This window comes from Mobula birostris, chromosome 12 (assembly GCF_030028105.1).
Source record: "Mobula birostris isolate sMobBir1 chromosome 12, sMobBir1.hap1, whole genome shotgun sequence".
In the NCBI taxonomy this organism is placed as follows: Eukaryota; Metazoa; Chordata; class Chondrichthyes; order Myliobatiformes; family Myliobatidae; genus Mobula; species Mobula birostris.
In genome coordinates, this window is record NC_092381.1 from 55,929,843 (window position 1) to 55,942,687 (window position 12,845).

At 38.8% G+C, this 12,845-nt stretch overlaps 1 protein-coding gene across 2 annotated transcripts in view; it reads right to left on the minus strand.

The window, feature by feature from the left end:
- Nucleotides 1-12,321, minus strand: part of czib (CXXC motif containing zinc binding protein) — a 19,015-nt gene extending 6,694 nt beyond the window's left edge. Inside the window, exons 1-6 of one of the 2 annotated variants that reach the window (XM_072273829.1) lie at nucleotides 12,270-12,304; nucleotides 12,148-12,187; nucleotides 10,855-10,911; nucleotides 9,795-9,876; nucleotides 881-912; nucleotides 617-694 (exon numbers count right to left, since the gene is read on the minus strand). In XM_072273829.1, the coding sequence (XP_072129930.1) occupies nucleotides 617-694; nucleotides 881-912; nucleotides 9,795-9,876; nucleotides 10,855-10,911; nucleotides 12,148-12,187; nucleotides 12,270-12,289 (309 nt within the window). In that variant the 5' untranslated portion in view covers nucleotides 12,290-12,304. Of the gene's footprint in view, nucleotides 1-616; nucleotides 695-880; nucleotides 913-9,794; nucleotides 9,877-10,854; nucleotides 10,912-12,103; nucleotides 12,188-12,269 lie in introns of both variants that reach the window. The other variant, XM_072273828.1, reaches the window with a different exon arrangement.
- Nucleotides 12,322-12,845: the final 524 nt, after the last annotated feature.

Consider the following 12,845-nt stretch of genomic DNA (forward strand, 5'->3'; position numbering starts at 1 on the left):
AACTTAGACTGTGATTGTTTAAATGATGTACTCAGTATTGATGAGAAGCAGTACAATTGTTTGTGTTATTAGTTCAGGTAGATTGTCTTTGTCTATAATTGTGCCTAAGTTGAATATCACAACACATTTTATGAGTAATGCAGAAGACCAGGTAAAATGCAACAGGTTTTCAAACTTTCTTGCAACTATACGTATCTACAAATGAATTGGCAGATTGCAAGATCAAGTGGCTACTTCTCAAATGTTGAATTCCTTGCATCTGCTGCAAGCCTATAGCTCAACAACTTTGGTGGCAAATTGAAGTTTGAATTGCGTAGTTTTAAATTGTAGCAGATGGTCAGAAAGCATTACTTCCCTGGATACTGGATTAAGAGAGAGCACAGAAAATGGATGATAAGCAAATGAGTAAATAGAAGTCAGGAAGGCAAGGGGAAATGCCAAATTCAAAGTTATGTGTAGGCATATGAATAGGAGAGCTTATATACAGGAATGGTTTGGAGAAAATGTGTGTAGTGAAATCAGAGGAAAAGGGTCAAACAAACTGACTATGAACCTGAGAATATCTCTGTCAGTTGGTTTAGGGAATCTAGCATATTATAGTAAGGTTTTTCTTTACCTGTGGCTGAAAATCAACTGGTTCCAATCCTCGACATTCGAATTGTACGATTGTCTTAAATTTTTCACTGTCTTCGGCCTTTTGTATAAAATTACAACCTGATTAACGCTGTATTTATAAAATAATTCTCTATGCAAATACATACAAGCAGAAGCATAATTCAATAGTTGTTTCACGAAGAACAAAAGATACATGTTTTGCTTGAACATAAATAAGCTACAACATAGTTCAGAAAACCATATGTATAGTCAAAGGCCCACTTACATTATATGGGTTGATGGTATCCTTCAGAATATCTAAGAAACAAATTGACAATTTAAAACAAAATGAAATTTTAGATTGTTGCAGTAGATAATCTGCACATTAAAACACTTAATAGCTATACTATAGGTTCTAAATATCACAGGACAAATGCTGGTAATTCTGCTCAGATTTGCAAATGGTGAACCAACAAATATAAAAAATGTATTTTTTGCTTTTAGATCAGGACAATTGTTTTAACTTTACAAAAAATAATTATTAGAGGCTTCAAGAATAGATTTTAATGGACAATAATATCCCAATTCATAATTGCAAAATCTACATGAGCCCCACAAGACCAGAATTAGTTACAAGGCCTAAACGAGACTCTTCTTGGCTACCATTTCTGAATATTGGATATAACTATAGAAATCAGTAACTTGGTAATGATTCATTGCCAAACAAAACACTGATCTACTTACAAATTAGCAAAAGTAGTAATAAGCTGTCTGAAACAAATAATGATCATCTCAAAAAATTAAAAAACCTCTTTCCCAGAAAATTTAAAAATTTCAGATATCACCTTTATGACTGAATTTGCCAACTTCAGCTACTGGGGTATAATGCTTTCAAATAACTCTAGTCACATTAATGAATCGTGAGACATTAAACTAAATTTATGTGGCACCTTCTATGCATAAAATTCACTCAATGGCCACTTTATTAGGCACGGCTAGTCATTAATGCAAATATCTAATCAGCCAATCTTGTGGCAACAACTCAATGCAAAGTTGCTGTTCAGACCAAACATCAAAATGGGGAAGAAATGTGATCTAAGTGACTTTGACTGTGGAATGATTATTGGTCCCAGATGGGGTGGTCTGCAGATCTCTTGAAATTTTCACACACAACAGTCTCTAGAGTTTACAGAGAATGGTGCAAAAAACACAGAAGACAATTTCAGCAGTAGATATGTTGAAGCAGTGCATCATAAGTGTTTTTGAAGAGGGAATATGGTATTTTATGTTCAGAAGTCATAAAGAATCCAGTTCTGCATCACAGATTGGAAGGTATCACTACACAATCAAATACCACTGGATGTGTACAGAATGGTTTTTGCCTAATCAGCAACCAAACCTACAAAAGACCCAAAAGTCTCTAACTGACATCATTCAGACACTTAAATGCCAAGCTTTCAGAAAAGTTAAAATATATATTAGAATATTGCAGAGAAGCAGTATTTTACCTTTTATGGTTTTGCTCACTGAAGAATGGTGTTAGAAATCACATTTTTTAAAATACTTTTTATAAAATTTGTAATTTTTAACAAACTCATGTATTTTTCCACAGCATGTGGTGGTTTGACCCAACTTACTGGCAGAAAGTGAAATTAACCGTTTATCACCTTTCCTATTTTTCATTGGCTAAGTACAAGCATATTACTGACATGATATAATTGTGCAACTATTGATGGTTTAGTTTATCTAAGGAATTTTCCTTATCTATAAAAGTGATGGATTTTTCAGAGGCACCATCATTTTTCCTCTGCCGTTCATTTAACTCTTAGCATTGTTTCTCAGTTCTTTGATGGCTCTGGGCCTGTACTTGCTGGAATTTAGATGAATGAGGACGATCTCATTGAAACCTTTCGAATGTTGAAGGGCCTGTACAACAGATGTGGATAGGATGGCATGGACTTGGGATACAGGGACGTCCATTTAAAACAAAGATGCAGAGAAATTTCTTTAGCCAGAAGGTGGTGAATTCGTGGAATTTGTTACCACAGGCAGCTGTGGAGGCCAGGTTCTTTAGATTATGAAGACACGCAGTCCTCTTTTATTGTCATTTAGTAATGCATGCATTAAGTGTATTTAATTTGGAGATTGATAGGATCCTGATTGGCCATGGTATCAAAGATTATGGGCAGAAGGCCGGAGAGTGGGGCTGAGGAGGGGAAGAAAGGATCAGCCATGATTGAATGGCAGAGTAGACTCGATGGACCAAATGGCCTATGTCTTATGTCTTTATTTAGTTTGCTTAGTATTTGTATGTTTGTACTCTAAAATAAACAATCATCAGAATTAAGATTCGTCGTCATCGCTGACTCCTGAAAGCATCAGAAAATAAAGAGATTCACCACCGGATATAATAATATTGAAAGCAATCCACAGGAGATTCACTACCCTAATTCTTGAGACAAGAGGATGACCAGAAAAGTTAGATCTGTATTCTTTGGAGGTCAGGAGGAGGGAAAAGGGTAGTCCTAAACATGAACATGCCTTTCTTCCCGAAGTATTGCAAATCTCTTAATTATCTCCTCTGGGGTAGGAAATTTAAGAGGGAGGTAAACAAACTTTAGAAATATTAGCCATTATTACCTTGAATGGCAAGTCAGGCTTGAGGGGTCATATGTCCTATTCCTGCTCCTATTTTCACGTGTAAATAAAAACATGCTGAGCCAAAAGAGGAGATAAAGCAGATGGCCAAATGTGTGTATAAACTGGTAGGTTTTAAGGAACATTTTACCGTTTTAAGGGAAGAGAAGTGGAATGGTAACAACAGAGGCCAAGACAGTTGAACATAACTGTCATGAGTGAAGAAATGAAAGGATGCTCAAGAAAACATAACAATACAAGAACAGGCCCTTTGGTCTGCTGAGCATAATGCCAAATTAAACTAATCCCTTCTGCCTACACATGATTTACCATCCCTGAATATTCATGCATTTATCTAAAAGCCTAAATGTCACCATTGTATCTGCATCCACTACTCCTACCAATCCTGACGTGCTGTTCTGGATGCCTACCCTGTGTATAAGTATTCCTTCAGCATATCCCCTTCAAATTCCACCCCCCCCCCGCCTTAAAGCTATACCCTCTAGTATTTGACATTTCAATCCTGGGGGGAAAAAAATCTGACTGCCTACCCTATGCCTCTCATAATTTTATAAACTTCTAACAGGTCCCCAATCAGCCTCCGATTCTCCAGAGAAAACAGCTTTAAGTGTTACCAACCTCTCGTTAAGGCTCATGACATCTATTTGAGGCAGCATCCTGATAAATATCTATCTACTCTAAAGTCTCTACATCTTTTCTGCAATGGGAGAAACTAGAGTTGCATGCAATGCTCCAAGTGTAGCCCAACAGAAATTGTACAACTGCAATTACAGCTCCTCACCCTTGTACTCTATGCTATGTGCATTCTTTCCCACTCTATCTACGTGATTGCTACCTTCAGGGAGGTATGAAGCTGGACCTTAAGATCCTTTCGTTCAACAATGCAGTTAGGGGTCCCGCTATTAACTATACTTGCCCCTTATATTTGGCCTCCCAAAGCGCAATGCCTCACACTTGCCCTGATTAAACCCTGTATGCCATTTCTATATCCATAACTGTAACTGATCTGTATTCCAGAGTAACTAAAGGCAACAAAAGTATGTCATGGAACTGGAAACAGGGAGTTCCAGACAGAACGGGTAACAAATTTGATTTGAAAACACAAACAAAAAGAGAGACCGGATATCAATCCCAATCTTTGCAGACTACCATCCGATGAATCATACCTTTTAATACCAGTGGAAATAATTATAAAAATCAGTCCTTTTTCAAGAAGTATTTTCACTTACAATTTTTTTTCAAGAATCTTAAGATTCCAAAATATCCCTGCAGCTAAGTGCAGATCATTTTAAGGAAATGGAAAAAAAAAGTGATTAATGTAATGGACTAGTAATCTAGAGGCATGGATTCCAATCTCAAGACACCAGCTGGGGAACCTAAATTTATTTAATTAAAATAAATCTGGAATTAAAAGAAAATCAGTAATGGTGACCTTGAAATTATGTGATCAGTAATGCCTTGCGAAAAGTTATAGCAAGCCAAACAGTTGTACCAGATGGTCAACAAAACGTAATAAAACTACAGTACCTTAAAAAATTATTCGGCCCTCACTACTTTCAAATCTTCCTGTCCCACTTTCTCAATTTAAAATATATTGAAGTAGGACTTTTTGAACTAATCTACAAAACATTTTGCATCATGTCAAATGAAAAGAAAATATTTTAAAATCTGTCAATAAATTACTGAAATTTAACCAATACTGTAAGGCTGTAAGGGTATTCATCCCCTTTGTAATTACTACACCAACTTTCCTTGGCTGCAATTATTACATTACCAATTCACCCAATTTGTTGATATAAAAAATTGGAGGATCACCTATTTTCAATGAATTCATAAGACCTCCCTCTGTAAGGTCCAACAGTATAATAGATTTTCGAAAGACCAAACCAAAATGAAGACAAAAGAGCATTCAAGACAAATCAGGGAAATGATAATAGAAAGTACAAATCTGGGTAAGGGTACAAGACCATTTCAAAGGCACTGAACATACCTCGGAGCTCGGTGCAGTTCATTGTGAGAAAGTGGAAAAAAGAGGAAACCCACAGCCACACTGCCTTAAGTCAGGCCACTTCTCTAAACTTAGTCACTGGAGAAAAATGGCACTTGTAAGACAGGGTACTGTAACGCCAACAGTCATTCTGAGTGAGCTGCGTATGTCAGTGGCTGCAACTGGAGATGAAGTTCATGGCTCCACAATCTCAAGTCATTGGACAACAGACATTTATGGAAGAGTGGCAAGAAAGAAACCCTGACTAAAATAAAACAGTTCTTGCCTGTAAAGGCTTTGCAAATCGTCACTTAGAAGATACTGTAAATGTGTGGAAGAATGTCTTATGGTCGGATGATCATCGAATCAAAGGTCCATGGTCCTGCCATGTCCATCTGTGAATGGCACTGAACAACTGGGTTATGATGCAATTGTACAAGATATTGGTGAGGCCATATGTGGATTATTACATTTGGTTTTGGTCACCCTGTCATAGGAACTATGTGATTGACTGGAAAAAGTGTAAAAAAGAATTCCATGAATATAGCAAAGACTTGAGGAACTGAGTTATAGGGAGAAGTTAGATGAGGTGGGCCTTAATTCCTTAGAACAGAAAGAGGCTGAGGGGTGATCTCAGAGATAGACAATTTCATGAGAGGCATAGACAGAGTAAGCAGTCTTTTTTCCAGTGCTAGGGAATTGAAAACCAGAAGACATAATTTACAGGTTAGAGGTGAAAGGTCTAATAACCCAATGTTATCTTTTAATACACAGTGGACATAGATAACAAGTATAGAACCAGCTGCCAGAGTGAGTGGTTGAGACAGGTACGTTAGATATATTTTAAAGTATATGGATAGATATATGGATGACAAGAGTTTAGAAGGATCTGGGAAATGGGATTACCTGGAATATACACTTTGGTCACATAGACAGCTATGGACTGAAAGGCCTTTCTCTGTGGTGTACAGCTCTATGGCACTAAATAACTAACTTCTTCAACAAACAAGCTAGGTATGTGACAAAAATAAGGGAGTAGTGATTGCATCCATCCTCAGCCAGATGTTTCAAAAGCTGATTCACTTCTGTCTCCTCTTCTGGTCCCCAGTGTGCTATCCAACATGGATGAAAGAAGAATTCCAAAGTTGAAATGAGACAAATTCTTTGTGATATCAAGGTGGCATTTGTTCAACTATGCTATTAAGGAGGCCTGGTAAAACTGAAATCCCTAATTACAGCCATAATCAAATAAAAAGACTGCTGACTAGTCCCAACAAGAGAGTCTGTGATACTTGATCCCCCAAAAAGGGAATCAGACAGGGCAGGTAACTAAAGTTTGTGTTGGGGAACACTTTGCATCTAGTGATCATAATGCCATTAGTTTCAAAGTAAATATGGAAAAAGATAGGTCTAGTCCATGGGATGAGATTCTAAACTGGAGAAAGGCCAATTGTGATGGTATCTGGAAGGATATGGCAGGTGTGGTTTGGGACAGGCTGCTTTCTGGCAAAGGTGTACTTGGGAATTTGGAACAAAATTTTGAGAGTACAAAGCTTGTATGTGCCCTTCAAAATAAAGGAAAAAAATAACAGGGTTAGGGAACCTTAGTTTTCAAGAGATACTGAGTTCTCGCTTGAGGAAAAAAAAGAGGTGCACAGCAGGTACAGGCAGGCAGGAAAAAATGAAGTACTCATGGAGTATAAGTAGTGCAAGAGAACACTTAAGGAATAAGAAGGGCTACAAAAAGGCACAAGGTTGACCTAGCAGACAAGATAATGGAGATATGTTAAGAGCAAAAGGTTTGAAAGGGACAAAATTGGTCCTTTGGAAGATCAGAATGGTAATCTATGCCATCTAGTCAAGTTTATTGTTATTCAACTATATACATGTATATAGAAATGAGACAATGTTTCTCCAAACCGGGGTGTAAGGTACAGTAGTACACATATCACACAATAACTTAAAAAGGTAAAGATAAAATCTACAGATGAATCACACATAAATAACAAACTAAAGTGCATTAATATTAAATATTCTAAGGTATAGAACAGATTAACCAGTGAGACCAAATACGATGCGGCAGGGAGCTCAGAAGCCTAATGGCCTGGGGGAAGAAACTTTCTCATCCTGACCGTTCTTATTTTTATGCATCATAGTCTGCTGCCTTATGGTAGAAAGTCAAAGAGGATGCTATATAATACTAAGGGCCCTGCAAGGTATGAAAAATGTCCCCGATGGATGGCAGGGTACCCCCATGATCCACTCAGCTGCTCTCACAGCCTCTGTGGGGACTTCTGGTCCAACGCATGGAGCCAAAAGATATAGGGTACATCTTAAATGGATTTTTTGCATCTGTACTTACTCAGGAGATGAACACAGAATCTACAGAAGTGAGGCAAAGCAACAGTGAGGTCATAGACCCTATACAGATTTCAGAGGAGGTGGTGTTTGCTGTATTGAGGCAAATGAGGGTGGATAAATCCTCAGGTCCTGACAAGATGTTCCCTTGGATCCTGTGGAAGGCAAGTGCATAAATTGCAGGGCCCTAGCAGAGATATTTAAATTACAGTACAAGCAACAGTTGAGGTACCAGAGGATTGGAGGACAGCTAATGTTGTTCCACTGTTTAAGAATGGCTCTAAAAACAAACCAGGAATTTATAGGCTGGTGAGCCTGACATTAGTAGTGGAAAAGTTAAGGGACCAGTATTGGGATAGACATGGACTGATAGACAAGGACAGTCAGCATGGTTTTGTGCATGGTAGGTTGTGTCTAACCAATCTTATAGAGTTTTTCGAGGAAGTTACGAGAAAGTTTGTGAAGGTAAGGCAGTGGATGTTGTCTGCATGGACTTTAGCAAGGCATTTGACGAAGTCCTCCATAGAAGGTTAGTCAAGAAGGTTCCATTGCTTGACATTCAAGATGAGGTAGTAGACTGGGTTACATATTGGCTTTGTGACAGAAGCAGAGACTGGTAGTACATGGTTGCCTCTCTGATTGAAGGCCTGTGACTAGTGGTGTGCTGCAGGGATCAGTGCAGGGTCCATCATTGTTTGTCATCTGGATGATAATGTGGTTAAGTAGATCAGAAAATCTGCAGATGACACCAAGGCTGGTGGTGTAGTTGACAGTCAGGAAGGCTACCAGAGCTTGGAGCAGGATCTGGACCAGCTGGAAAAATGGCAGATGGAATTTAATGCAAGGTGTTGCACTTCGGTAAAACCAACCAGAGTAGGTCTTACACTGTGAATGGTAGTCACTGAGGTGTGCCGTACGACAAAGAGATCTGAGAATACAAGTCCATAATTCATTGAAAGTGCCATCATAGGTAGGTAGTGTCATAAAAAAAAGCTTTTGGCACATTGGCCCACACAAATCAAAGTATTGAGTACAAGGGATGAGATGTTATGTCGAAGTTGTACAAGACATTGCTGATGCCTAATTTGGAGTATTGTGTGCAGTTTTGGTCACCTACCTACAGGAAGGATGTAAATAAGACTGTAAAAGTACAGAGAAAGTTTTCAAGGATGTTGCCTGGACCACAGGACCAGAGTTAAAAGGAAAGATTGAATAGGTTTGGACTTTATTCCTTAGAACATAGAAGATTGAGGGGAGATTTGACAGAGCTATACAAAATTATGAGAGGTATAAATAGGGTAAATGCAAGCAGGCTTTTTCAACTGAGGTTAGGTGGGACTACAACTAGAGGTCACAGGTTAAGGAAGAAAGTTTAAGGGGAACATGAGGGGAAGCTTCTTCATTCAAAAGGTTGTGAGAGTGTGATTGATAGATAGACAGACAGACATACTTTATTAATCCCGAGGGAAATAGGGTTTCGTTACAGTTGCACCAACCTAGAATAGAGTATAAATGCAGCAAGATAAAACCATAAATAATTAAATAATAATATGTAAATTATGCCAGATGGAAATAAGTCCAGGATCAGCCTATTGGCTCAGGGTGTCTGACCCTCCAAGGGAGGAGTTGTAAAGTTTGATGGCCACAGGCAGGAATGACTTCCTATGACGCTCTGTGCTGCATCTCGGTGGAATGAGTGGGTTGAGCTACCAGCACAAGCGGTGCATGCCAGCTTGATTTCAACATTTAAGAGAAGTTTTGATAGGTATGTGGATGGCAGGGGAATGGAGGGCTATGGAACTAGGGACTTCAAGTGTTTCAGCACAGACTAGATGCGCTGAAGGGCCTGTTTCTGTACTTTTCTATGACATTGTTTTGCAAAGCAAACATATTGAACTTAAGAATTTTTACAGCAACTACAGAACTTATTTTGTGCTAATATGTGGCATAAACAATTTTAATCCTTTTTCCTATGTTTTTGTAAAGAAATTAATATATATGGCATTTAGACCAAAAGCACTCAAACAAAAATAAATATTTGGACTTTGATATGTATTTACAAAATATCAAAAACTCTTGTCATTAGTAGAATAAATATTATTTTAATCAATACATAATTTATATTCAGAAGAATTGAAAAGGGCAGTGCAATTAAAGCACTGGTTTTGGAATTTTATTTCTTCCATCTTTTACCTACCAATAGAGTTCTCTCTTGAGCACAACTTGCACTTTTGTATCATATTGGCACTTCCTCTCCCACCTTTGAGTGGGGCACTGTTCTGTACAAAACAACAACAACTTGCATTTATGCAGGAACCTTTTAAAATAGAAGATACTTTAATACGTTTTTAAAAATACAACAGTAGTGAAAAGATTGATAACCAGGGTGTCTACAAGGAAAACAGAGAACCAATGCATTTGGATATCATAACCTAATAGCGATATCAAACCTCGACTCGAGAATATATCATTGAAGGGTTGCACAAACATGATGAAGAGGGAAAGGTCAGCGTCAGAGCTCAAGAGAAAGTTATTATGGAACTCAAAGTAATAATTAATTATTAATTGCTTGTAATATATTGACTTAGCTTGAAGGAGAAATTGATTCAGGTATTGATGTTCCACAGAGCTTCAAGCAGGTGATGACACTAGCAAGTTTTTGTGGAAAGGTCAAAGGCTTATGAAAGAACATCATCCTTGTCAAACACATTGTAGTCTGTGCCATATGTCAAATAGTTACGTTAATGGAAACATTCAAAGTGTACATTTTGGAACTGCTAGAATTAGAAGTTTGGCAGAGGAAATGAATAACTAATTGCTTCATTTAATGTAGGGGAGTTATAGAAAGGGGCTCAATGTTAAAGAGACAGCAACTGTATCCTTAAAGACAAATGAGATTGTTCAAGTAAGAGTGGTAAGAAAGAATTGTGCAAGTTAGACACACGTGGGTACTGAGAGAGCAAGAGGAAGAATACATAGGGGTGATGGTACCAATATGAATGTTGGAAATAAAGAGACCCATAAAACCATCACTGGCGATGAAGACAATTGGATCTGGGAAAATGATTAGTAAATTTTATTCACACACTGATTGGAGCAGGCTGAGAATATGTAAACTAACTGAAGTTAGAACATCAGGTTAGCACTTCATGTAGAAATTTGACCAATTATTACCTTGCAACTTGATAAAATCAGTGAAGGTATTTTATTTCAATAATCAAAGGGAATGAATAAAAGATGTGCAAAATACAACTCACCATTAACGTGACATACTGCCATTTTTCAGAAACATCACCACAATTCTGACATTTCAACTATTGTAAGAGCATACAGATATTAATTATTGACTATTTATAATTGTGCAATATAATTCAGTGAATTATAGTACATTCATAAATGTTAACATCATGTTTGTGATTAATTGAAGTTTTGCCTGAAGAACTATGTATCCTTCTCAAACACCATTGTGGAAGCATTATCACTTCAACAATTCCAGTAGTTTATAAGGAAAAATCACAACCTAGAGACACTGGAGAAGAGCATCATTCAGTAACTAAGCTCCCCCAATTCAGAATGGCAGACACAACTGGGGAGCAGGGGAGAAAACAGGGGTAGGAAGAGAAACATAGGGTCATTTAACAAAAACCAAGCTCCTCCGAAGCAATAGCAGAGAAATACAAACATACAAGAATATCTTACATGGGTGGTGATGGAGGGGTGTTGGGTAGTCATTGCACTAAAACCCAGGTATGGACATGTAGCGGTGCCGATGCTATGATGTTGTCAGAAACTGCTCTATCCAAAATCACTGAACTACAGTTATAGGACAGTTTCAATCTGGGACTTAAGGGATTGTAGATGTGACATAACAGTAATTGGCTATTCTCTTAAACTAACTGGGCCGCCTTTAGGTCCAAAGCTTTTGTACAAATGGTCACAGTCACACAGTTGTGGAGCTTGATCACTATCTTACAATACAGTTCTTTCCTCAACTCAGCCCTCCACCAATATTAGATACAGAGGAGTGTGTGGTGGTGTCACTGGTGACCCCTACATCCTCCCCCCCCCCACACACACAGTGTCCCAGTCACTGGGGGCCCTCAGTTCTATGCCCAGAGTATCCAGTTACTGGGGACCCCTGCCCTACACCCATCAAGACACCCAGTATGTTCACAGTCCTACACCCACACACAGTGTGTCCACAGTCACTGGGGACCCCTGCCCTACACCCACCCCCACAGTGCGTTCACAGTCACTGGGGATCCCTGCCCTACACTCATCCCCACATACAGTGCGTCCACAGTCACTGGGGACCCCTGCCCGACACTCATCCCCACACACAGTATGTCCACAGACCTACACACACACAATGTGTCCACAGTCACTGGGGACCTCTGCCATACACTCATCCCCACACACAGCGCATCCACAGTCACTGGGGACCCCTGCCCTATACCCACACCCTCCGTAAACATTTGCTCAGACACTCCCTTGTAGTCGCTCCACCTTCAAGAACCAGCGGAAATCTTCTCCGTCCGGCTGCAGCTTACTGATATTTTCCAAAGTCGCTTTGAACTGGAGACCAAACTTCTGCAAAAATAATCAATCTAAAATTAACCCAGTGACTAGAAATAAACATTATGCCACTGAAACCTCCGCAGACATCACTCACCCCCATCTCTGGACTGCCATCGATTTACGGCCTGTTGGCGCAAAGTAATTGCGACAGTGCTGCCGCAGCGCCCCCTACACATCGGTGCTACCACTGCAGTCAACTGCCCAGTTATTCACCCTGGACGACCATGATGTAGCTGTGTCATTAACTTTATTCCCACGTTTATAAGTAACCACAAGTAAAAATTCACTGCATTTTAAGAAATATTTAAAAAAAACAACCGTAATAGGGCCTTCAGATGATGTTTCTTGTGATGGTATTCAATAAGACCTATGCCAGCTCTGACAACTACCTGTCCCTCGATTCGTTGATTTGAAAAAAAACTATTGCGGTATCGAATATGATTCGCAACTGTCTCAGCAGCTGTTTACAGAGTAGCACTTTCCAAAGATTAATTTCCCTTTGGATAAAGAAACTTTTTCTTTTTTTTCTCCGACAGCCATCTCCTTACTATGGTTCAGTAATTGCTGAATGCAGGAATCTAAACCCGAAAAAACACGAATCCTGTATTTCCCCCATAAAGACCCATATGAATTTTGTACATTTTAATGAGATCATTATTATTCTTTCTTA